The 26,114-nt window shown below is 50.7% G+C and overlaps 1 protein-coding gene across 4 annotated transcripts in view; it reads left to right on the top strand.

Annotated features, from left to right (window-relative positions):
- The window catches only part of LOC125751831 (myocyte-specific enhancer factor 2A-like), a 52,385-nt gene that overhangs the window by 16,542 nt on the left and 9,729 nt on the right, over positions 1-26,114 (top strand). For all 4 annotated transcript variants that reach the window (XM_049031204.1, XM_049031205.1, XM_049031206.1 and 1 more), the window contains exons 3-6: positions 2,176-2,349; positions 9,857-10,060; positions 24,253-24,387; positions 25,896-26,082. In XM_049031204.1, the coding sequence (XP_048887161.1) occupies positions 2,296-2,349; positions 9,857-10,060; positions 24,253-24,387; positions 25,896-26,082 (580 nt within the window). In that variant the 5' untranslated portion in view covers positions 2,176-2,295. The remainder of the gene's footprint in view (positions 1-2,175; positions 2,350-9,856; positions 10,061-24,252; positions 24,388-25,895; positions 26,083-26,114) is intronic.

Raw genomic sequence — 26,114 nt, 5'->3', positions numbered from 1 at the left:
ACACCCATCAGATAACCTTTAATTACGGGGCCACCTGCTGGCCAACTCTGGGCAGCTACAGGGTGGAGGCACCTCATTTATGGGGCCTGCTTATTCAGGACATGCTTCTCCATCCTGAAGTCCTCCTGGTGGAGGACCACACCCCGCTGTGGTATCCCTGGGCCGTTCTGCTGTGTTCAGGTGTTATTTTTATGTAGGGTCCACCCCCCCATCACAGCTGCCCCCAGGCGTCATCCGCAGCATTGCGAGCCGATGATTAAACGCCGGCAACAACCAGCCAACCGGCGAATGTGATGAGGCTATCGTAGATATCGAGTGTCGGGCTGGAGCGGAAAGCTCTGACTGCACCATCGTGTTGGACGGGACCTTTCTGAAAGGGGTTTCTTGGAGAGGCATGTCCGTACACGGCCGATGAAGGTGGATATCCTGCCTGCATGTGGGTGGAACGGAATCTCGACTCGGGGAATGTGTTTTGTTTCTCGAGGGAGTGCGTTTTGCCGGGCTGATGTGGTTATAGGTGTAAGCGGTGCCTGGTATGGCTGTATGACTGCCTGCCGAGAAAGATCTCGGCTTCGGGAGTGAGAGAGAGACATATGCCCCCCCTCCCATGTGCCGTGCACCCCCCCCCCCGCCCCCCCGCCCCAAGGATGTTTCCAACCGGGGTCGTGGTTCTGAGTCTCAGTATTGCTTTGGCGAGCTTCTCTGTTTCGGCTGCGCCTGATGGAAATCAGATAAATAATTATTCATGGAAAGATGCGTGTTGCGGGAATGAGGGCTGATAATGGAAATCTCCCATTTTTCAGCCCCTTTCAGTATGAGCCCTGTGTGCTGTCAGCGTGCAGGAAGCCCATTCGCATTCCGCCACACGAATGCGCGAGCACCTCCGCTCTGCTTTGCCCTGCTTTTTGGGTTCGTGGAGCCTTTGCCTGCGTTGCCTGGGTCTCTGCCTGCCGGCTGAGGGTGTGAGACGTTATCATCTCGGACGGGATGAAAGTGCCCCCCTGAGCAAGCTCTGAAACGGGCGGGTGCGAGGCCCGGTGAGCGGCGCCTGGTCATGTCAGGATCTGTGTGGTTCCGTTTCGTCCCTGTCTGCCTTGCAGCGGTACCCTCAGTCCGGCTGTTTTCACAGTGATACTGCTTGTTTTACACAGAGCTCCTGTGTTTTTCTCCTTCTGTCAGGTAGGGCGGCGCCGCTGGGCTCTGCCCCTAGACTTGTCGTCCTCGCACGGCACTTCCCTGCTCACTGCCTGAACTATGCCTGGTGCTCCGGGCCAGCCCTGGGGGACACAGGGAAGGGCTGTCCCGACCAGTGTTCCTTATACGTTTCTGTAACGTTAGCGACTCTTAATAACCAAGTCCTCCAGGTTGTGCTGCTGTGTTTTCCCTCTTCTTTAAAGATCTGAAAGTTTCATGAAGGTGGCCGAGTCCACCCGCACGGGGATTTTGCCTCGTGCTCATCATTTATTGATATCAGGCCGCCAGCGGCTGACATGTCCTCTTCTGCGATGTGGCCCCTGAGCTTGTGGGCCCTCGAGCGACGTGCAGGATGGTTCACTGGGATTCAGGAGTCTGTCCTGGAGGATTATGTCTGTGTCAAGCTGGAGCTGGCTGCGCCCTTAATCATTGCCGTGGCAAAGTTGCCATTATTATGGGATGTGTGAGGTGGGAAGAAGCCCCCTCTGCGTCTCTGTCTCCACGAGAGGAAGGAAGCGAGGAGGAAAAGAGGATTGCTGAGTGCTCTCTGTGACTAATTTGCCCCGGCTGTCACTGTGCATTAGCCGTGAGGGGCTCGGGGTGCGTGTGGCCCTCCGCCGGCGACAGCAGGTAGCCTGGTAGGCTGTGGGGAGCCCAGTCCCTCCCTGAGCAGACACTACAGCCTCACGCCTCATTATAACCAGCTTCGGTGTGGCGGTTTTTTAATGCCCTGAGCGTGTGCTGGCCTCTGTCTGCAAGGAGTGATCAAGGTGGTTTCGGCGTCCACTGCGATGACGCTTCTCTTCGGTGCTCTCCTGTTTTGAAATGTTTAACGTTCCACGTGAATGTGAGGCTTTATTCTGAATGATCGGGAGGGGGGGGGAGATTTTCACAGGTGACACGCGTGTCTGTGTCATGCCGTCCCTCCAGCGTCGGCTTGCCGCGATCTCTCACTGTCCTGCCTCTCTCTCCCCGACTCAGGTTTTGGAGCGTGGTGAAACAGGCGGACCACATAGGATGTGCTAGAGGCTTGGCAGAGTGCGAGCTTGGCTGGATTTCCAATATTCTGGTCTTTTCGGGACTACCGAGAGGGACGCCGCCATGGGGAGAAAGAAGATCCAGATCACCAGGATTATGGATGAGCGCAACAGGCAGGTGGGTGTCAGCTGACAGCAGCATCAGCCAGCCGGCTCTGCCGGGCTCAGCTGGGGTTCAGCAGGATCTGTGAAAGAGTGTTAGTCCATCATTTAAATACAGGCCTCTTCCTAAGTCACAGACCAGTCAGTTACAGTGTCACCTACACGTGGGCCTGTTACAGTGTCACCTACACGCGGGCCTGTTACAGTGTCACCTTCACGTGGGCCTGTTACAGTGTCACCTACACGCGGGCCTGTTACAGTGTCACCTTCACGTGGGCCTGTTACAGTGTCACCTACACGTGGGCCTGTTACAGTGTCACCTACACACGGGGCCTGTTACAGTGTCACCTTCACGTGGGCCTGTTACAGTGTCACCTACACGCGGGCCTGTTACAGTGTCACCTACACACGGGGCCTGTTACAGTGTCACCTCCACGCGGGCCTGTTACAGTGTCACCTTCACATGGGCCTGTTACAGTGTCACCTTCACACGGGGCCTGTTACAGTGTCACCTACACACGGGGCCTGTTACAGTGTCACCTACACACGGGGCCTGTTACAGTGTCACCTATACACGGGCCTGTTACAGTGCCACCTTCACGTGGGCCTGTTACAGTGTCACCTATACACGGGGTCTGTTACAGTGTCACCTACACACGGGGCCTGTTACAGTGTCACCTACACGCGGGCCTGTTACAGTGTCACCTTCACGTGGGCCTGTAACAGTGTCACCTTCACGTGGGCCTGTTACAGTGTCACCTACACGCGGGCCTGTTACAGTGTCACCTTCACGTGGGCCTGTTACAGTGTCACCTTCACGTGGGCCTGTTACAGTGTCACCTACACACGGGGCCTGTTACAGTGTCACCTACACACGGGGCCTGTTACAGTGTCACCTACACACGCGGGCCTGTTACAGTGTCACCTACACGTGGGCCTGTTACAGTGTCACCTACACACGGGGCCTGTTAGCAGGTGACCTGTGGATCAATCGTCATGCCATCTTACACACCAAACGAAGCACGTGTGTGATTTACAGCTTGCAGACGGGTGGAGACGGAGCAGCTGTGAATGCGAGATGCTCCTGAGCTCAGAATGGATGCGAGATGTGGTTCTTTGTGTTGCCAGTGTGGGAATTATCCAGTGCTGCTGGGGAAAGGGCTAAGCAAACGGCTCCTGTGCCACCCTTTAAATGCCACTTTTAAACTCTGTGACCTGGCTGTTGTTTGCAGTGTGGTACAGGGTGACATCACCCTGCGATTTTCCTCCGGGAGACGATGAGGCTGCTGAACGCAGGTGTGTGTATGTGTGTGCCTGTGTGTGTGTGTCTGTGTGTGTGTGCCTGTGTGTGTGTGCGTGTGTGTGTGTGCCTGTGTGTGTGTGTTCCTGTGTGTGTGTTTCTGTGTGTGTGTTCCTGTGTGTGTGTGTGTGTGTGTGTGTGTGTTCTTACATATCTGTGTTGAGATCAGGCTGTTTAATTCCTTTAAACTATACGGACATCATAGTGCAGGGGGTTTAAATTTCACTAAAACATTTTTAGTCCAGCATAGGGAAAAATACCCTTAGCAAGCTTTGCAATTTTGATGATTATTCCTTTTGAAGATTTATCTAGTATATGTTTAAAAATCAGTTTAAAGTTTACCTCCATTGCTTTTGCATGAGCACTGCATGTGTTCTCCGAGACGATCATAATCATTCTCATCCCTGCTGTTTAAATCACTCCTAGATGGGTTTGCGAGAAATTTATTTTGAGCTCCTTTTGTGTTTTATAAATACCCCAATATTTATTCAACAAAATCACTTTCCGACCAGATCGCAGTTAAACCTTGGGTCCCTTCCATACATCCATTATTATTATTATTATTATTATTATTTTTTTTTTTAATTTTATCATTGTTCTCTAAGCTTGTAACTGTTTTCAAGACAGCTATTGTGTTGTGTTTCTGAAGGCTTCGGTTTTTACATCCTATTTGCAAAACCAATCGAACAAAGAAAGCATTCAAGTCCCACCGCAAAGTACCGAAGTACCAAAGAAGTACCCCAACTGATTTGGTACTTTAGATACTGGACCTTTTGCTACTGGTACTCATCAGAAAGTCAATGGAAAAGGGAAAGTACTGAAAGTACCGTACCAGAAGTACAGTACCTGGTGCAGTGGAAAAGTGCCCAGAATGTTCCCACAATGTAATAAAAACCTATAATTTTGACATTGGGACCATTTTTTCAGGCCCCATGAGAGGTAAATAAATTTTATAAAAAGTCTGTGATTGCAATCAAAAAACGAAAAATTCTTGTATTTTGTTTGGGCTGGGTTAAGGTCGTCACGTTGGGATTAAAGTTTCCCCAGAAAGATATAAATACAGGTGTGTGTGTGTGTGTGTGTGTGTGTGTGTACACATGCGTACATGTGAGGATGTCTGCACGCGTGTTCATCCCATCTCTCCCTGTCACCTTGCTGGCTCTTCTAAGCTCCTCTTGGGGGCCCCATGGGCCCCGTGGTCCCTGCACACGTAGCCGCCATTGATAGCCGCCACGCCACACGGTACCTTCTCATTAACGGGGCGGCTGAGCTGGACTCGCCGCGGCCATCCCTCCCGCCGTCCGAGGCTCGGCCCAGTCCGGAAACCCTCTCATTACCGGGGTGGGTCCGTGTCTCCTGGATGCCATTTCACTGGGACGGCTGGGTTTCCCCCCCCATCTGCCTGCTCCGAGCGGATCCCACAGGCAGCCTCAAGGAATCCGACGCCTGGGAAAAGAGCCCTTATTTATTTGCCTGTTCTGCAGAGCCCCTTCCGTTTCCAGTGCTGCCGGTAAAACAAACGCCTCCACAATCCTGCGGGCACGGAGAGTAACAGCAGAGTAATGGCGAATAAAACGTGCCGTACGTGTAAAATCCTCGCCATGACCCCAAGGCTCTCCCATAAGCCGCTTCGCGCCGTGTGAGCAGATATAATTTGCACCTCTGTGTGGGTTAACGCTGCTCGGTGTGTGTGAGTGAGTGAGTATGTGACAGGTGCTTCAGAGCTGTTCTCATTTCTCTGAAAAGTGACAACATTATTATTATGCTGTTCTCCCGGGCTGCTCCGCTTCCTGACAATCACTGCGTGGGAAGCTGTTACCCCCAGTGGGAGAAAATAAATTCTGCACAACAGTCCAGATATGGACGACGCTGCTGCTTCTGGGTAGGATCCAAATTAGAGAGGCTGTCATCTGCCAGGAGCATGTGGTTTGCTCACCTGTGTTCAGGTGTGTGTGTGAGTCAGGGGCACCTTTTAGCTTCTGAGGAATCGCAGTGTTCAGGTGTGGGTTTGTGGTGTACAGCTGTGTGTGTGTGAACACTTTTTGTGGGGTACTGTGTGCTGCGGAAGGCTGGGGGGGGTTGGGGACTGGTTCTTTATAGCCCTATGTTTGGACGAGCTGACAAGCCCCCCCCCCCTTATTAAAGCCTGGATTTTCTTTGTTTTTATGATCTAATAAAAACAGCAGTTATGGAGGGGGGAGGGGTCACTAGGGGGGCTATTGTTTCAATTTTTTAGGAACCATTTTGACTCTCAACCAGGAAAAAAAGGATGGCTGGATGTCGGGGAAATGCAGTTTCAGATGAAAAGCTTGTACTAAATGGTAATGCTGGTAATTTGACCGGACCGCCGGGCTTCTGCGCTGCCTATCCCAGGCCCAGCAGAGATTTCCCAGATTTTTGGGGGTGTGGCCTCGTCCGGATCCCTACCTTGCGACCGCACGTTTCCTGAAACCCCAGAAACACATTCCTGGTTTTGCTTCACTCCGGCTTTAGAGGATCTGCTTGAGAAGAATCATAACCTGGGGGGGGGAGCCTGGGGGGGGGGGGGGGACAACGCCGTCAGCACAACAACCTGCTTACCCACCGGTACGTGCCCACGGACGGTCGAGGGTAAGGTGAGGCCATTAGCGATTAGCATAGGCGTTAGGGATTAGCATGCAGCCTGTTTGATCAGAGTCCCAATAACATGGGCTTAACTCACATAAGAGACCTTTTTATATTCATGTAGATCCAGGCTCAGGAGGTACCTCCAGTTGTGGCCCAGGCCAGCCCACCAGCTGGGACCTGCAGGCTCCCCCTGACTGATCTAGGAGCTGATGGAACCAGACAGGAAGGGGTGACGCCCTGTATGTGGGGCCCCTGGGACCCGTGGGGGCAGGCCTCTCTGCCCCCAGCCACAGGAGGGGGCATGTCTACAGCTACCCCACTGAGGCCTCACCATGGCCACCAAGTCCCTCTCCGCCACCCCTCCCCCCCCCACCCCCACAGCCAGCTCACTGAGGAGTCAGGTGACCCACTAAGAAGCCCCCCCCCCCCCCCCCTTAAGCAGGTCACTGGAAACACTCTGTGCTGCGTTTGCACACTGCGCGGGCGTCACCCTTAATCACCTTGTCAAGGTTAGGGGCCGTCCGGCAGCTGCAGCTAATTAATCCTCCATGACAAGGGAGTGAAGGCAGGGGCCAGCTGTGTGACTGCCGAGCCACTAGGGGGGGGTATTTTAAAAACACACTCACATGGATGGATGGATGGATGCGTATTACAAACATACTTAATGTCACCATTACACATACAGTGTTTAATATTAAATACAAAGGTATATTTTGGGGGGAGGGGAGGTGAATGATGCCGAATTATATGCCAGGTGTCCATCTCCCCCCACCCCCCTGGTTCCTACACCCCTGCCTCTGAGTTTATAAAGGATTTCCTCTCTCGTCATTTTGTCATGTACTTTCGTACAACCAAGAGTGAAATATCGTTCCTTCTAGACCAGCATCTTACACAGATGAGTAAAAAAGTGAGTCTTTACAGAGTGCAGCGGACTGTGTGTCTGTCTAGCCCATGCTGGGAGTCTCCCTCAGGAAGCGATGGGCTCCAGGCCCTTTTTACAGAGCGGTGTACATGAAACCGGGTGCGAGTGGAAGCTGCAGGCCGCCGCGATGCCCGCTGAGCCTCTGTCGCCTTAAAACAGCAGAGCAGGGCTGTTCAGTGGGGGGTGCTGAGTCAGCCCCGGAGGTCATCACTGCTGTGTGTTTGTGTGCTTAGCAGAGGTCCGCGGTCGCTCTGGTCAGCCTTCTGCTTCGCTCCTTTTGATCGCTCTGTCCTGATACACGCACAGCTCTGAAGCTTCTGATGGTCAGCTGACCCCGGACTTTCACTAATGTACCCGCACTGCGCCGACCATCGCCGTAATCTGAGATGGGGATCTGCTGGTGGGGCTGGGGGGCTGGTGTCACATGGAAGGAAACGTTCAGAGCTTTCTGGGAAATGAGCTGCCTTTGGCTGACGGGACGGCGGCCGACAAAGTGCGTTCTGTTCGAGCAGAACCGCTGGTCCAGCACGGGCTCCTTGAACCTGCAGCCAGACCATGCTGGGCTTGTAAAGGATCCGAGCCGCTCTGGAAATCCCTGCCCCCCCCACCCCCCCCCCCAGTAAACAAAGGCGTCGGAAGAGTCACACTCAGAGTAGGAAAGGCCACAGGGGATTCTGGGAGCCTGGAGAGACAGATGTTAATTTGCGCTGAGCTTGGAGGAATCTGGTCCAAATGATAAGCCGGATGGGAGCCGGCCTCCGTGGACCAGGGGTGTGTGTGTGTGTGTGTGTGTGTGTGTGTGTGTGTGTGTGTGTGTGTGTGTGTGTGTGTGTGTGTGTGTGTGTGTGTGTGTGTGTGTGTGTGTGTGTGTGTGTGTGTGTGTGTGGGGGGGGTTGCTCTTGTCTGACTTTATGTAGCTTAGCGCTCTGACAGCTGTGCTTTCACCCGCCGCACAGCACATCAGAGGATCGACGTCCTGAATCGCGTGGCGCCTCGACTAAAGGGCCACCTGCCGTCTCCTCGTAAAGTCGCCCGGAAACAGCGTGAGAGTCGCTCTGCCACGCGTCACCAGCCAGCGGGTCACCATTCAGGAGCGGCACTGCGGCCGCTGATCGCGGGGCTCCAGGAGAAGCAGCAGATTGTTCTGTGTGCCGTTTGGGTCCGGATGTAAGACGGCAGGGAAGGACCCGCACTTTGTGGACTCTTTGGTGCTTCGGGCTGAATTACGGCAGCATCATTTCCTCCATGTCATCTACAAACACTTTGTTTGATAAAACTCAGTAATCTGAGCAGAGAAGATTCTCGGGACACTGGAGGACTTAAGCGAAAAATTCTCCATGGGGCCCTTCCTGCTTCCCCTCCCCCGAGATGGGAAAACGCATTACCATTATTGTAACGTAAGTCTAAGTGAACAATACCAACAATGAGAAGTTAATGAACAAAAGTCCATTATTTTCAGTTTTGTGAAAAACAGAATACACAAAAAAGCAGATTTGCTGTTGCAATGCACTATGTAATCAGTTGCCCTTGGGGGGGGGGGCCCTCCCAGCTCGGGGCCCCTCCCAGCTCGGGGCCCCTCCCAGCTCGGGGCCCCAGGCAATTTCCCGTACCACCTGTCCTGTTGCTACGCCTCTGAAACTGGTGTTCATGTGTCAAGTAATTCATTTGTGGGACTAGTTCTGTTATTTTGAATTTTTCTGTCGATTGTTGAGTGAGCAGCATATAACACCTCACCACTGGAGACGCCCTGGGGGGGGGTGGGGGGGTAAGTCCACCAATTGAAAGACAGCAGAAACACTTTTAGCACTGAATTGAATACTTACATTGAAATGAGGCTCTTCTCACTCACTGGAGTCCATGTTGCCTCCCACTAATGGAATGTTACAGGTGCACGTCTGATATGCCGCCAGGGGACTTTCCTGTTTGATTCTAATCGAACATCTGGTGCTTCTTGAGTCATCGTGTGAATTTGGCTGATGAGACAGTAGGGTGCTGCCCCAGGAGTATATTGCTTGGCCTGCGTACAGAGATCTTGCGCCGCATGAGGCCTGAAATAGTTAGGCCTGCTTGCAAGCTGCACTTATCTATTCCATGGCTGCTTCCATCAACGGCCTCTGACCTCAGGAGCACAGATGAAGCAGGGCTGAATCTCAATAACCAGTCTTACTGAATTGCCTTCCAAGGACTTGGGGTGCAGTGAATCATGGGATTGGTCTCGTTTTGCAAGGATGCAACCGATGCATCCTTGATATTTGGGGCGGAGCAAGAACGACATCTGGGGATTTTACTGTCCTCTGTACTTGTGTTCTTAGTACCGCAATTGGGCTTCGGCAAAGGAAGATGACGTAGAATGGGTACCCGAGATCACAAAAACGGTCAAGTACGCATATTGAGATTCACCCTAGATTTTTGCTATTCCTTCATGATGGGGACAATGGGGACAATGGGGACAGTGATGAACCAGGAAAATGTGAGCTTAAAGCGTTATTTTTATTGTGTTCTATTTTCTCTGGCATTGGGCGGATCTAGTTCCGTTTGTCTCTTCGGTCTATGAATGTAGGCATCGCTGGGTACGATTTCACAGTTGGCTGAAAAGCAAATCCTCATTTCATGGTTTGGGCATGCGGAGAATTTGGGCTCGGCCGCTGGGACCCGCCGCCCGCTAAGACGCTCCACGTTCTCCTCCTGCTGCAGGTGACGTTCACGAAGAGGAAGTTCGGCCTGATGAAGAAGGCCTACGAACTGAGCGTGCTCTGCGACTGTGAGATCGCCCTCATCATCTTCAACAGCTCCAACAAACTCTTCCAGTACGCCAGCACCGACATGGACAAGGTCCTGCTGAAGTACACAGAGTACAACGAGCCCCACGAGAGCAGGACCAACTCTGACATCGTGGAGGTGAGGCTTTTCTTTACCTTCCCCGGTACGGACACGCCTATTGCTAGCTGGCGAGATAGAGCCCCTGTTGTGTACTTACCGCCGTCCACGGTGTTTAAAAACCACACCGACCTGTTTTCCAAAGACTCTCTTGTTCGCAGCAGAGTTCTGTGCCCTCGAACAAGACAGGCGCCCTGTCAGCGAGTCGGTTCTCGGTTTAATTTCCTTCGGGTGTTTTTTGTTTTTCTGTCTGAAGTAAATTTCCAGATATATGAGTGTGTTTTTCCGCCTGGTTTCCTGGGCCTGCTCTGTGATCTCGGGGAAATCCACGGCTCTCTGTAAAGCTCCTGTAAGGATTCTCCATCACCATCCACACGTTTTAAGCTTTTGTGGCCGACAATCTACATAATTGGCTTATAAATACTGAAATACCAGTTTCTAAAAAAAAAAAAAAGGAAACTGAGGGAAGTGGTATGGATGCATCCCTTGTCTCCACGACGATACACACAAGGTCACTGTTGCGCTCTTGAGACCACGAGTCGAGACACATTGTGTCAGTTTGGCTCTGACCGTCCCCTGCACTTGACCGGGGGCTCGTGGAGGGACGAGGCGTCTGCTAACAGATGGTCCTGAGTCTCTGGGCCAAGATCACTGAAAAGAGCAGGAGGTGCACCCAGTGGGAGCCAAGAGCTCCTCACTGACGCACTTGTGGTTTTCAGCTTTTGTGAGGCCTGCACTCTCACATCCACGAAATGAAAGGCGAACACAGTTACGCCAAGCCCTCCAGAAAGTAATATTAACAATAAACGGGCTTATTTGTCTTGAAATGTAATATTGAGAGTAGACAGGCTGGCTCTGTGTTTACGCTTGGCTTAAATGCAGCTTTTGAGCGCCGCCTGTGCCCCGCTACGCTAGCTCCGCTCACCCAGGTTGCCCTGCCCCACGGGGCGCTCTCTGTTCCGTATCTGTCTGGCACAGAGTGGGCACCAGCTCAAAGGTACTCCGGCCAAGCCCCCAGGAACACTAGGGGTTTCTATACCAAAGGCATGCACAGGGTGTCCGCAATGCATGATGGGATTGGACACCCCCTCCTCCACCTCCCTGTTATTCATGCTGACTTAGCAGCCGGAGCATCACCTGTTTTCTGCGTGCCCCTGGTGAGCGCCGGGCTGGGGGCTTGGGGGAGGTCCCTCTTCCGGAGAGGAGGCTCACCTGCATTCCCACGTAACTGGGATCCGCTGCTGCAGTGTGTCTTTCTGCTGCGCTGCTTCTTTGCTCCTTCCTTTCCTCGTTTAGACCGCGCCGCCGAGTAGAAGAAGCAAGTTAGGGGGCGTCACCTTTCACATTTCACCTTTCGTCAGCTACCAATGACAAAACTGCATGCGTAACTGAAGCCCAGCAAAGTGCACGATTGGCTCTCAGGAGTAGCAGGCAGGTTCCCACTGTGCATGAAGAGTATCGATAGCTGGCATTGGACTGCTTACCTTCATATGCTGTGATGAATGTGTAATTTTGCAGTGTATGGGTTAGAGTGTTGGGAACATGGTTAGTTGGGCTTTGGTAGGTGGGTAGGAATCTTCACACCATCTTGACAACCATGGGAACTGGGTCATTTGCGTGTGAGACACCATGACCTCTGAGTCTGAGGTGGTTTTAAATGGAAGATCACTTAAAGATTACTTGCGTGTTTGTGTTGAAGTTACTACAGAGGTCTTCTGCATCCAGCAAGGCAGATAACGGCCTTCCTGTCTCAGACCTGGTAGATTCCATCCTGAAAACCAGGGCCACAACGGTCCAAAAGAAACATTTGCCAAGCTCAGATGCTGGAAGTCGTGCATGACTCAGGATCTGTAATAAGTCTTCAAAATATGTACTGGGGGGGTGGGGGTCTTGGGGGGCGATAGGGTTAGTGTTAGGCTTTGGGTTGGAGCTAGAGTTATAACTACAGCTAGTCTTAGTGTTGGTGTTAGAGCTAGAATTGGAGTTAGGGTTGGGGTTAGGGTTAGGTTTCCTTTTTGGGTTTGGGGTTAGTCTTAAGTTTACAAATTGGCATAGGCTTAGAATTATCACAGAGTTATAGCTAGGGTTAAGGTTACCATTAGGGTTAGAATTAGGTTCATAGGTGACCTTTCCAGCTACATTATGTTGAAAAAGCAAAATGCATTGTGTATTTAATAATGCGGCAGGTTTATTCTTCATCTCCAGATGAATTCTAGCTTCTTCCTGAAGGTTTCAGACCCCATATGAGTCTCAGCTCTTCTGACTTTGCCTTCATTCTCTAGGTTTTGTTGTTTTTTTTGTCCAGAGTGGAATTTAATATTAAGCTCCTCCCCCTGATTTCATATTAATATTTGAACAGTATCTCTCATGTGAGCTAAAGAGGGTCTTTGTCTTTGTTTATGAATTTTGCACCTCCTACATGTTAGTTTTAGATTTTAAAGTTTTACGTTTAGTTGGTAGAATCTAGGATTAGTCTTGCGTTAAAGGGCTCCACCATTTTGAGTTAGGAGGGCTGAGGGTCTCAGCAGTGTCTCCTGGTCCCGGGCCGCAGCGCACCTGCTGAAATCAGATCCGCTCTCCTCTCCAGTTGTGGTGCTTCACCCGCGATCCTCACACTTGGCCGTCAGGAGAGAACCTTTGCACACTGATCTGAGAGACACGCCCCCCTGACCTTGACATTTCAAAGTGCATTCTGCCTCAAGTACGACACGCGTGGTTCATGGCTGAAACGTTGGCCTTCCCGGGGGGGGGGGGGGGGGGGGGGTTGGGGGGGGCTCAGATGGAAGCATTGAAGTTTATTCGAAATTTCTTTGTGAGGGTCCGTAAAAGCAAAGGGAGACAGACCCCTTTAGACAACTAAAGTGATCAAAAAGGCCGTTAGAAAGAGCATTTGTATGCACATTTATTTATAAAAATGCACTTCTTGCGAATCACATTCATTACGTGAAGAGTAAATACATATCTATGGTCTCAGATTAGTTTTCAGAGCTATTCAGGTTTACGTGAAACAGTTATGACTAAATGATTTGCTTTTTCTCTGAATGTGAAGTATTAACAGAACATTTTAACTGTAAGTTTTCAGTTCAATTCAGTTTATTTTTGTATAGCGCCTTTCACAACAGTGTCGCTTCGAATGGGTGTGTTGTGGCACATTACCAACACCAATAAGAATATTACAGAAACGGGGAAAAAGGAAGGAAGAAAGAAAGAAAGAGAGAGACAGAGAGAGAAAGAAAGAGAGAAAGAAAGAGAAAGAAAGAGAAAGAAAGAAAGAAAGAAAGAAAGAGAAAGAACGAAGGAAGAATGGAAAAGAGGAAAAAAATATTAATTATTATTATTATTTTGAAAGCCATTTTGTATTTAGCCTGGCTGGCAGGGTGAGTTGCGCTCTGGTCCCGCAGCTTTGGGCTTGTGGCCTTGATTCACCTCGCTTCGCACGCACTCCTTGTGTTTGCGTGGGTCTCCTCCAGGTATGCCAGTTTACCCCCATAGTCTGAGAACATATGGGTAGATGCGTTGGTGTCTCTGAAAGTGCCCTAATGTGCGCTTGTCTGTACGAGTGTGTTCCCTTAGATGGCTGGCATCCCGAACCCAGTGTCCCCGCCTTGTGCCCTCTGTTTACTGGGATAAGCTCCAAGCTCGGTGTGACTCTGTACTGGATAAGCAGCTATTGAAAAGGATCACTTCAGCAGATAGGCAGAGCGAGCGGCTAAAAGCATATAGGCAACATTGCATGTTAAACGACGCCGATTACTCAGCGATTTCTCTGCGGTGAGACGTCAGCTTCTGCCCTGCTTCCAATGGCCTCGTAACTCTGTCACTCTCGAGAGCACTCTAACCCATTCTGTTACCACTTTTACGTATTGTGAAGAAAGTTTGTGTAGGAAAGCGCTGTAAAAATAAACAAGGGGTCTCAGTTGTGTGTTTAGAAGAGGGAAGCGCGAGCTGGCTGTATGTTTATGGGCCTCTGAGGAGGCCATCAGCCGTGTCCTGCAACGGGCCCCTCTCCCCACAATCTGTTGACTGAGAAGCGGCTCCGTTTTGGAGGGAGAAGGGGGGGTGTTTAGACGAATGCCCTCGCCGATGTACATTAGCGGTGATTCATTCTGGTTTGGAGGTGGCGTGGGCAGGAGCTGGCTGATGCCGGTGAAGGCCTTTCTCCAGCGTGGCATCAAAGGGTCTCAGTCATGTTCCTCATGGTGTCTTAGCAAAACAGGCTTATGCTGTAAACGGGCACAGAGCAGTCAGCTCACCCTTTGGACGGCTGGCGTGCGCAACTGGCACACGTTCGCTGCCAGGGTTTGCTGCTCTGGCTCTCCTTGAAGCTCCTAGTTTCGTCTCCACATGCCTCTTCTAGAGGACCTCGCCATTAAATGTGTGGTTCATGTTTTCCATGCGCATCTTACTTTAAAGATATGATGAGATGTACTTTACTGATGCTGGGGGTAAATTCTACTTTTTACTCCTGAGCACGGGGGCTACGTTATCCATCCTTGTGTCCCCTCTGCTTTTAGCTGCCTTTGAGGATGTGCCAATTTTGTCGGACAGCCAATGGGAGAGTAAGCTCTCCTCCTGTTCCCCAGCTCCACATTTGGGCAGGGGGGGCAACAGAATAAGGGCGACGGGCGTGAAGTTCAACCCCGCAGGCGCTGGAACGCTAATGCTAACGCCAGTGCTAAGGCGAAGCCGCTCGACATTTTTACTTATTGTGATTTGCTCTTCTCCTCATCACGTGGGAACGAGGAATACCGCATGCATCAGTGCACGCTGCATGGATCCTGCAGCCGTACGGTTTCCGCACGCATCCCTGGATAAACGGCTGCGCCGTAACGTTTCCTCCACATGCTTGGTGCGGTTGCGTTGCTATGGGAACGGTCTGCGGTGTTTACTGTGAAACAGGACAACAGTAAACACTGTACAAGAGTGCCAGGGACACATACAATTAAGTACAGTACATAATACTTGATAATACTTGTTAGTGGTTTATGCACTTACTATACTGTACTTTTTATCGTTATTTACACCACGCCATGTAGCCTGGGTATGTAGAAGCTATACCATATGGATTTGTGTATGAACACTCTATGATGTTCGCACAATGACAAAATCAACAGTGCTTTTTCGATAATGTATCTCCGTCGTTAAGCAACGCATGACTGGAGTTTAGCCTTTAGTCACACTATGCACAACCCTAATACCCTGTCATCTTCATTTTCATGTTTATTTACCATGTTCTGTCCATCATGCCAGTTCCCTCAGAAAGGACTCGACCCTGCTTCTTCTTCCAGTCCTGACCAAAGGCTGCTTCACAGTCATATTTAAGCAGCCATTTAGAATGAAGGTGTTAAAAACAGGTGTAGATGGTATCACTGACATCAATATTTCTCACTCAACATTTATGCTGCATTCCGTTTGAACTTGTGTCTTGAAAATTCCAAATTCATAGTCGGAATTCCAACTGGTGAACTCTGAGCTCCGAATCCAAGATGGCCGCAGCCTTTATCAACAGAACTGAAAGCTGTACTTTTATACTGTTTATTAACACTTTGTCTTATTTGTGGCTCATTAAATCGGCCGTACACACAGTACTGGCCAACCGCTATCTTTGGACTTGTTGCTATGCAAAATACAATGGAATGTGTTGTCATCCACTGATATTGCTAACAATAGCTAACAATTACTAGGCTAGACCTGGGGCCCATTTCATTAAGTAGGATAGCAGACAACTTGTCGGATGTAAGGTAGCCTGGGCTAAATGTAAGTGAACAAAGATAAAAGCCATTTAAACTGGGGTGAATTAAATCCGATGAGTTATCCAGGTAAGCAAGAGATCAAGCTTTTCGAAACCGGTTCCTGGTACTGCTAAATGGCTTTCCGACTTGCTGTACTGGAACACTGTTAACTCGTATGTGACGTCATTCCCAGTTCCGAGGTCCGACGTCCGAGGTAAGTGGAACGCAGCATTAGTCCTGCCTCTTGCTTGTTGAGTGGTTATGCTGAGATTCCTTTCCCACAAGGCTCCTCTGGGGCCTGTGTGACGGAACTGGACTTCCTGCTTACTAGTCGGAGACCTCCGGAGTACTCTTTGTCAGTCTGTGTTTGCCACCTTGGGTCTGAGATGTTTCGCTTGCAGACCATGCCTCCGGAGTGATAAGCAGCTGAAGATGAGCAGCTTACTTGGTGTTCATGAACGCCAGGACCTTCAGTGATGCCGGTCCTGCTTAACGGGGGGCTGAGAGGGCCTCTGTGAGTACAGTTCCTTTAGGCTCATCGCCGGTTTGCTCAAATCGGCCTTGTGCAATCATTGTGGCCTCCTTCATTCTCCTCGCCCCGCGCTCTCCGCCCTTTGTACTCGTCTTGTCTGTACTTTCTGTGGATGTAGCAGGCTCAGGCCGGGTTAGCCGCCTGCTTGAAGCATCCCTGCCGTTCATACAGGGGAATTCGAGAACCTGCTTTTCAGTGAGACAGTGGGTCCTTTTCCAGGACCATGATGAATTGTTCACTCTGGGATCACCGTACATAATCCGTTAGAGCCCAGTTGGATGCCGTTCTCTTCATAAACTGTGAACTATCTCTTAAAATTTAATCTACTATCCATATTATGTTTATATGTCTTAGTATTTATATTCTATTTACTTATTACTTGTCATTTGAACGACATTTCAGCTCAGGATGTAACTCGTGTACCTTGAGCTGCTATATGAGATGCGTCGACTTCGACTTCGAAGCTACTCATCTGTTGGAGTCAGTCGCCCTTTTTATCTTCTCTACAGACCTTCTCACCTTCTGCAGTTCTTGACGATCTTGGTCGCAAGCTCCACATCAGCCATACTGAAGTCTCGCTTTATCTACCAAAATTCCAGTGTGAACATCCGTGTTCCAGACCCGCCGCTCCTGCATCTCAAAAGCAGACCGATACGGCCACTCTGCCGGACGGAAATATGCTTCTGATGCGGCGCCTCAAATTCCCAGGCTGCCGGTCGGACTGGAGAAGAAAGAAAGAGGCTTTAGTAGCTCTGACCTTTGACCTCATGTTCCAGACTGAAACCCAAGGTGTTTCTCAATATGCGCACTTGACCGTACCTGTGTTCGCATGTAACCACTGTTCCAATACTAAGAACAGAAGTAGAGAGGGCCGTAAAAATTGCCGGGTGTCATTCTACTCCTGCCCTAAATATCAAACATACATCGGTTGCAGACTTTCCAAACCAAATCCCATGATTCATTGTGGCCCAAGTTTGTTCTTGGGAAGCAAATTAGCAAGACTGCCTGTTGGAGGGTCCTGCTGTTCTGGTGATAAGGCTCTACTCTGGAAGCCATGGCTGAGTCTGATTCTGTAACGTCAGGAAACGATACATCTTCTCACTCTCCACACTGCCATTGGTGATAAGAGCATTGGGTCCGTGTCGCATTGCAGTCAGGTAGGAATCTGGGTGCAGCCGTTCCCAGATAGAGTGCAGAGCCGTGTCGGCCTTAATTATGGCTAAGCCTCCCTGACCTTTCCAGGAGTCGTGTTGAAGGAGCTAAAAGCAACACTGCTTTCCCTCCCATTTTTGTTCCCCTAATTAGTCATGCTGTTGTAACTATTAAGTCTTTAGTGTGTAGAAACTGCCTGGCTGGATGGGGGTTTGGATATGAATTTGCACGGAAAGCATGCAGGCTGCCAAGTGTGAAAACTGCTGAATTTTCACTTCGCGTTTGCGTTCGAGCGGGAGCACAGCAGCTGGAGCAGCGTTTCCCCAGCCGGGCCCATGGATCCTTCCAGTCCAGCCCCCGCCTGTATGTACGCTTACAGGTGCAAGTATAATCTCATAATTAATTTAAAAGTACTAAGTAAGTAGGAGCTCAGTGTTGTGTAGAGCAGGTAAGGAGTGATTCTGCTTCTCAGGTTAAAGCCGTGATTATTGTGTATCGTCCCATGACTCTGCACAGGACAAGTGGGTACAGAGGATGGGTAGGTGTATGCATGGATGGATGGACGAATGAATGGATGGGTGAATGTGTATTACAAACCACGTCATGTGACCATTACAGCATTTTATTAGTTGTAGAAAAAGTCTTAAACAGTTAATTAGCTTGTACATTCTGTTTGGATCAGTTAATTTGCTACATAGGTCTAAATCAGTGGTTTCACGTTGCTCCTCTACACTCGGGATGCTGGTGAGGGAAGCTCACAATTATCTGGACATTGTTCTGCGTGCTCTCGCTCAGGCTCACAGATTCTGGCTTGGAAGGGGCTCTCCGTTATCCTTATGAATATTTTAGTGATCGCTGGATTGGAGCAGGGGGGCGCTGATGTTACGATGTGCTTGAGGAGGCAGGAAGGCCTCCTACGCAGAGGCGCGGACGCCGGCAACTTTCGGCCCCCGAGCTTCACTCCTGCTCCCGTCTGGTCATTTTTAAGTTCCCGCCAAGCAGCTTTTGATTGGCGTTTCGTTTCTTCAGGCTCTTCTTACGGCTTGTAAATGATCTGTGAGCTTTGAAGGGGAGACTTGAAAGCGTGAAGACGGTTAGTTATGGGCTCTTTGTTTGTAGTTTATGCGTCTTCACATTGGTAAGTCTGGGGTGGCTTTTGAAACGGGACGCTTGGTGCGCAGGGTTCCGTGCTGCAGCATTGTGATAATTGAAGGTCACAACGGGCTGCGTAAGGAATCACTCAGATTTCCTGTTTTTACGAACGGCTGGGTGTTATAGCCTAAATGAGTGAAAGTGAGGCTCCTTACGCTGCTTGGAGACCCAGTTCTTCTGGAAAGGTCTTCCTTGCTGCTTAGCGTGGTGAACTAAGCTCTGCAGCGCCTTCAGCAAAGGAGCCGTCTGACGGAGGAGTGACTGCCAGTTAGCCAGCCGCGTTCGGGGGGATGACATCGCTGCCGTGCCTCACGCGTGTGTCTTTATGTTTAACGCAGGCTGGAGTTTAACGCCACCCGGATCATAGCCCCTTCCCTCTCGGCCAGGCCGACAAGCCTGTTCTGCTCTGGCCCCTCACTCACACGTCTTTCAATATCTCACACGGGCCAACATGAATAATCTCTTCTCCTCTCCTTATTTTCTTTGTTAATTTATTTCCTGCATTCTTGTGACGATTGAGTCGTCTAGTTTTTTTTTTTTTAAATTCGGCGTCTCGCTGATGTGCAGTATAACAGAGATTCGCTGAGAAGTGAGAGCTAATGAATGGATGAATGAGTGGATGGGTGAATGCCTTTATTGTCATTGCACAAGGTACAACCAAACTGGAAGTCCTTGTCAGTGCAAGAAAGGAAAAAGTCGGGAAGGAAACAAATACAGAAAAACATACGAATAGAATATAAACCGAATATAAACAGAATAAATTGAAAATAATATAAGTAAATAAAATATAACATTGAATTTAAAAGGAGCCTGATGGATAAAAAATGTGAACAATGTGATAATAAACAAAAAAAGACAAAAGTACACGTTTAAATAAAAACGTTTTACAGACATTCTCCTTGTGATCCAGTTTCACAATAAATATGACAATATTGCACATTTCAGGAGTATAATTAGGAAAGTATTGCATGTGTTAATAGATAAATAGTCAAAAGGAAGACAAACGTGATTTCTTCCTGAAATAACTGTATTTGGTGAGTGTTCGGTCGTAGAGTCACTCCTGATGTAGGAATTGCAGACGTGTGGGGGGGCGGTCCCGCGCACCATTTTCATCCTCTCAGGGATCACAAAGATCTCCCCCCCCCCCCCCCCCCGCCCCCGTGGAAACCCAGCTGGCTCAGGCGAGCTCCTTCGCTCGGCCACGTTCTCCTGTGCTTTTGTGCTCAGCGGTTTCCGAGCCTTTCATCCATATCGTGACAGTGGAAGCATCACTTAAAGGGCGCTTCTCGCTGGGGTGGGGGCACGGCGGGGCAACGGCCAGGGTCGCCCTGGCGACACGCGTCACCCCTGCACACGCACATCGATCGTGTTCCAGGAGATGTGGTTTTGGGGCAGAGATCTCGGCTCTGCTTGGAAACCCCTATAAATAAGTAAAAAATGAAGCTGCTTTCGGGAAAGGGGGTGGGTGGGGTGGCGGGGGGGGGGGGGGGGGGCTGTAATGGCTCTGCAAGGAATGCATTAAATCGCTTAGCACAGGTCTGTGAAAGCGCTGGCTAAGATGTAGCCGTCCCCAGAGGTGCCTGCCACATCTTTCCCTATCTAATGGAAATATACATTTGCTAAAATTACAAAATTGCCCGTGTCTTTATCGCAATTATGTTTTTAAAATTCAATTACAGCTCAAACAAACGGACCCAGAAATGTAGAATTGTCCTGGCTGTCCGAGTGCTCACGTCTGTGTGCCGGTTCGTTTTCTGCCTCTGCTCTAGCCGAGACTTCCAGCTTACAGACACGTCTTATGTACGCCGTCATTCACATGGATAGGGTTAGGGCTGTGAAAGCCATCGTTTTGCTGGATGGGTCTTCTTGCTTTTTGCTTTTAGTTAGTAATGGTTAGTAGTCATGTTGCATTTTAGTAGATAGTAATAGTTAGTAGTATTCTTGATTTTTAACAGTACTTGCTGGAGAATGTTTGTTTATGTGGGAGTGTGATGTACGCTGGCAGCTGCCAAATGAGGATGTTCCTGCGTCTCTCTCCTGCGATTTCGCACTTAGTGAAAAGTCGCTGCCCTGCATTTCTGCATCAGGGCCGAGGGTGACACCAGCAGCGGTGTGACCCTGGGAATCGGGGCTTTGTTACGTGTGTGTGTAGCTCGGCCCTCTAAGTGCTCCTTTGGTCACACGTCTCCCCTGAGCAGCCATTGTCCCATGGTGCACATGTGTGTGTATGCCTGTCTGTCTGTGGGTGTAAGTGAGTTGGATAAACATTACATTGTGGGGACCTGCTATTTTAACATTGTGGGTGGGGACCATTTCTTTGATCCCCCCAAGAGGAAATGAAATTTTATAAAAAATCTGTGAATAAAAAAACTAAAATGGCAAAAGACTGTGTGTGTGTGTGTGTGTGTGTGTGTGTGAGGGTGCGTGTAGCACAGTGGCAGCCATAGGTGAAGCAGCTCTTTAGGGAGTTTTTCACCAAGTAGGATCCCATGAGTCACCAGGGGAAGAACTGATGTGTGTGAGTCAGTCCTGAATGAGCAGGAGGCAATGGGCCCACAGCCTGCCAAGGTTCAGGGGCTTCCCGGGGGGGGGGGACAGGGAGAGAGAGATCAGAAAGGGGGGGGAGTGAGAGAGAGACCGGGCGGGAAGACTGGGGGGGGCAGGGAGAGAGAGACCATGTAGGGGGGGGGTTGAGAGAGGACATCTGCTGCGGCCTGTTCTCTCCTCTCATGGACAGTGTCTGTAAGGTGTTCTGGGACTGAGATGTTTAATACGGAATTACGCGCCTGCCATTTCGAACCTGGGGCCACTAGCTGGTGCTGATACAGCCTTTGAGAGCTCAGTACGTCACTGAAGGCTTCTGCCTCGTTCAGGGTCGCTTGTTTTGCCGTACAGCTGCTGACACATTTCAACATATTTAATTTAATGAAAAAAAGTCCTATTACTTGAGAGCAGTGTAGGAGTTGGAGATGCTTCCAGTCTGCACTGTGTGTGCGATCAGCCAGACAGGCCCCCGGTCCTGACCGGCCTGGTAAGTTTCCACCAGCACCCGTCTGGCACTGACCGGGCTGCTGGCTGCCCTGGAAGCCCCCCACCCCCCAGCCCCACCCCCCAGTCGGCCACGCTCGGCCCGGCCAACACACATTTCGCATAATTAGCAGGCCGGGCCTTTAATTTGAATTTGCGATCAGATCTGTGGCTCCGTGGCTCACAGGCGGGGGGCAGCGGGGCTGTTTTTGAGACTCCCAGGCGAGGAGTCCTGTGGTAAACAGGAAATGACCCTGGTCCTCGGGGGTGAGGGGGGAGGCGTGATTGCATAGACGGCTCGTTAAGCCGTACGCATGCAGCTCTTCAACAGCGTCCGCGTTGTGTGCCGCTGAAAGGGACGACGCATTTCCTGTGACTGACTAATTTTCTAAACGAACAGGGTGACTGTGGGAAATCATATATATTCCTGAGAAAAATAAGCAGTTCTCACCGTGGACAGAACCCCAGTCCATCACCGATACGGAACCGGTCCGCCTAGAACACCATGTGTTTGGACGGGAGAGATCGCACTACCGATCCACCCTGGTTCCCGCATTACTGCTGCTAATTAAACCAAATTAATCATTTATATTTCATAAGCTGCACTTCAAAAGTACACAGCTGTTCTGGAATTAATTTCAGATAAAGTTAATTGTCCACCGCGTTGCTGGAAGACGCTGTAACTCTTACCTTTAAGATGAATTCTAAGCCGATATCAGTGCTTGTTGAAATATTAGTTATGAGTGGACTAGCAGAGGTCTGAAGTCGGTCCTTTGCAGCATGCGGAGCATTTCTTATGTGAGGGAAACCAGTGTAAACTGATGTCATGTTTCTCATGAATTACAAAGCAAGATGACTGAATAGGATATGGGCTCCAACGGCAGAGGGGCGATGTCGTTTCAGCTGAGAGCTTAGTGGTGTTTTTCAAAACAAAAACAGACAAACGTTTGTTTATTTGTTCGGCCTTGCGTCGCAGGCACTGTCATAAGCAGTGACGCAGCACGGCCCTCTGAATCCCGCGATGGGTGAGGTCTCGCCGGCCGTGTAAACATTGCACGGCACCGCTAAGCCCCGCGCGCAGCGGGCGGGCTGTCTTAACCTCGCAAATGTTTAAACTGCAGGCCATCTCCTGTCCCCGGAGTCTTCCAGATGGAGGGCTTATCATAACAGGAGGATGACGGAAATGTTTCCGAGCATGCGCGGGTGGAATTAGAGAGCCGCCCCGCCCTCTCTCACGCAGAGGGAGTGACGCGTCAGTCTCCCTTAGCAGAAACGTGAAACTGTGATGCTCGAATCTGCCCTTAATACTAACGTCTGACTGAATGGAAATGTTCATTCACTTGTGAGGTAACACACTGTCAATTAGGAGAGACCTCACAGGATTTAGGGCTTGTTTTAAGGTCACGGTTCTCCTAAGGTACTGGGCCGTTTGGGGGAAAGACTCGCTTGGCAGAAGCTGCTCTCCTGTTTGTGGCTGTGAATGTCTGAATTGTCCTAGTTTCACTTCAGAATTGAGGAGGTGAGGGCAGTAATGAGGACGGAGGTCCCAGGGGAAGCAACCGCTCATGGCACAAGCCCTCCTGGTTGGGGTTTTGGTAGGGCAAAGAACAGTGATGTGTGCACAGTGATGTCACCTCCTGACCTGCCCCTTTACAGAGTGATGTCACATGCTGTCTCCTCCGTTCACCTCCTGACCTGCCCCTTTACAGAGTGATGTCACATGCTGTCTCCTCCGTTCACCTCCTGACCTGCCCCTTTACAGAGTGATGTCACACACAGACTCCTCCCTTCACTCCCTGACCGACCCACGTACAGAGTGAGGTCACATATAGACTCCTCCCTTCAACTCCTGACCTGCCTCTTAACAGAGTGATGTCACACACAGACCGATCCATTTACTTACTGACCTGCCCCTTTGCAGAGTGATGTCACACAGAACTCCTCCCTTCACTCCCTGACCCGTCCCTTTACAAACTAATGCAATATGCAGACTCCTCCCTTTGCCTCCTGACCACCCCTTTACAGAGTGATGTCATATGCAGACTCCTCCCTTTGCCTCCTGACCCACCCCTTTACAGAGTGACGTCATATGCAGACTCCTCCCTTTGCCTCCTGACCCACCCCTTTACAGAGTGACGTCATATGCAGACTCCCCCCTTTGCCTCCTGACCCACCCCTTTACAGAGTGACGTCATATGCAGACTCCTCCCTTTGCCTCCTGACCACCCCTTTACAGAGTGATGTCATATGCAGACTCCTCCCTTTGCCTCCTGACCCACCCCTTTACAGAGTGACGTCGTATGCAGACTCCTCCCTTTACCTCCTGACCCACCCCTTTACAGAGTGACGTCATATGCAGACTCCTCCCTTTGCCTCCTGACCACCCCTTTACAGAGTGATGTCATATGCAGACTCCTCCCTTTACCTCCTGACCCACCCCTTTACAGAGTGACGTCATATGCAGACTCCTCCCTTTGCCTCCTGACCACCCCTTTACAGAGTGACGTCATATGCAGACTCCTCCCTTTGCCTCCTGACCCACCCCTTTACAGAGTGACGTCATATGCAGACTCCTCTGTTCACTTCCTGAGCCGTTTCTCTGCCCATGTCCTCCACAGGCCCTGAATAAAAAGGAGCACAGAGGCTGCGACAGCCCAGACCCGGATGCCTCCTACGTCCTCACGCCTCACACTGAAGAGAAATATAAAAAGATCAACGAGGAGTTCGACAATATGATGAGGAGTCATAAGATGGTGAGCATATCCGGCCGCCCTCTTCGCTTCCCTCTGTACCGCCTCCTTCTGGCGACAGGTAGCGCACCATTAAATATAATTCCAGTTTGCTCTTGTTTTTATTGCTGCACTTCTGTCTTTAGCCCGGTAAGATCACGGCGTTCAGACAGACGAACCCACCCCTTCCCGAAAGCCGCCGTGCTCCTGGCTGTGCCCGGCTTTTTCCACGTCCTCCTGAGTGGTGCCCAATCTCCTTACGGTGCAGCTAGAAATGTCATTCTTCATGGTGACATGAGCAGGGCCAGTGCTGAGGGTGGGGAACTGTCACGGTGACTGGTGGTGGGGGGGGGGGGGGGTCACAGAGACGCACGCAAGTCCAGTAGAGACGTGATGGTTTGACGCTGAAGCTGCCCTCTGGCCGGCCGGCCTCTTGTTTACCTCTTTAAGCGTCATCAACCCACCCGTGTCCCTCAGAAGCGGGAAGCCTTCAGTACCTATGGACGCTCAGGGCAACTGACATCTTCTCAGAGGTCACGCTGAAACCACTGAAGGATTTAACGTGGAAAACTAAGGGGGGGGGGGTGTGGAGGGTAGATTTCACTTTTGTAGACATGGTACCACATTTGTATTAATTCTGTCAAAGTACCAAATTCCAATCGAGTGATGATATTCCCTGTGAAGTAAAGTGTTCCCCTGTTAGTTGAAATTTAGGTTTGGGGTCTTTCTAATCCCAACATGCCCATTTTAAAAGGCTGCAATGCCGGTTTTGTACCCTTGCCATGTTCATCCTACAATCCTGAAAGTTTTTTGATCTTGAGGGTATCACAGGTCTCCCTGGTGACGGACCCCCTCAGATCTCCTGTCTCCCGAGCCCTTGCTTGCAGACTTCCGGGCCGCCACCATCTTCCATGTCTGTATCCTACTCACACTCCTGGGCTATTAACTTCCCCCCTGTCGGTATCCTTTGGCCTCTCCCAGGTCATGACTGTCTCCCATGTCGGTATCCCACTCACTCTCCTGAGCTGTGACCCTCTCCCCTGTTGGTATCCTACTAGCTCTTCTGGGCTATGACCCTCTCCCTTGTCGGTATCCTACTTGCCCTACCGAGCTATGACCCTCTCCCCTTTCAGTATCCTTCAGGCTCTTCCAGGCCATGACCGTCTCCCCCTGTCAGTATCCTACTTGCTCTTCCGGGCTGTGACCCTCTCTCCTGTCGGTATCCTACTAATTCTTCCGGGCTGTGACCCTCTCCCTTGTCGGTTTTCTACTTGCCCTACCGAGCTTTGATGCTCTCCCCTGTCAGTGTCCTGCTCACTCTCCTGGGCTGTGACCCTCTCCCCTGTTGATATCCTACTGGCTTTTCCGGGTCGTGACCTCTCCCATCGGTATCCTACTCTCCCTCCTGGGTCTTGACCTTCTCCTCTGTCAGTATCCCACTCACTCTCCTGGGCTGTGACCCTCTCCCCTGTTGGCATCCTACTTCCTCTCCCAGGACTTGACCTTCTCTCCATCTGTGTCCTCACCCTCAGCCCGCCGCCCTGCCCCAGCAGAACTTCTCAATGCATGTGGCCGTCCCAGTGACGAACCCCAGCCTGGCCTACAGTCCCGGTGGCTCCTTGGGCGATGCCGGAATGCTCTCCCCAACACAGGGTTCTCTTCACAGGAGCGTCATGTCCCCTGGTGCCCCCTCGAGGCCATCCAGCACAGGGAGTGCAGGTCAGTACCAAAAATCTGCTCTAGTTTGATAT

The sequence above is a fragment of the Brienomyrus brachyistius genome, chromosome 11, assembly GCF_023856365.1.
Source record: "Brienomyrus brachyistius isolate T26 chromosome 11, BBRACH_0.4, whole genome shotgun sequence".
NCBI lineage: Eukaryota > Metazoa > Chordata > Actinopteri > Osteoglossiformes > Mormyridae > Brienomyrus > Brienomyrus brachyistius.
This window is presented reverse-complemented; position numbering and strand designations above follow the sequence as displayed.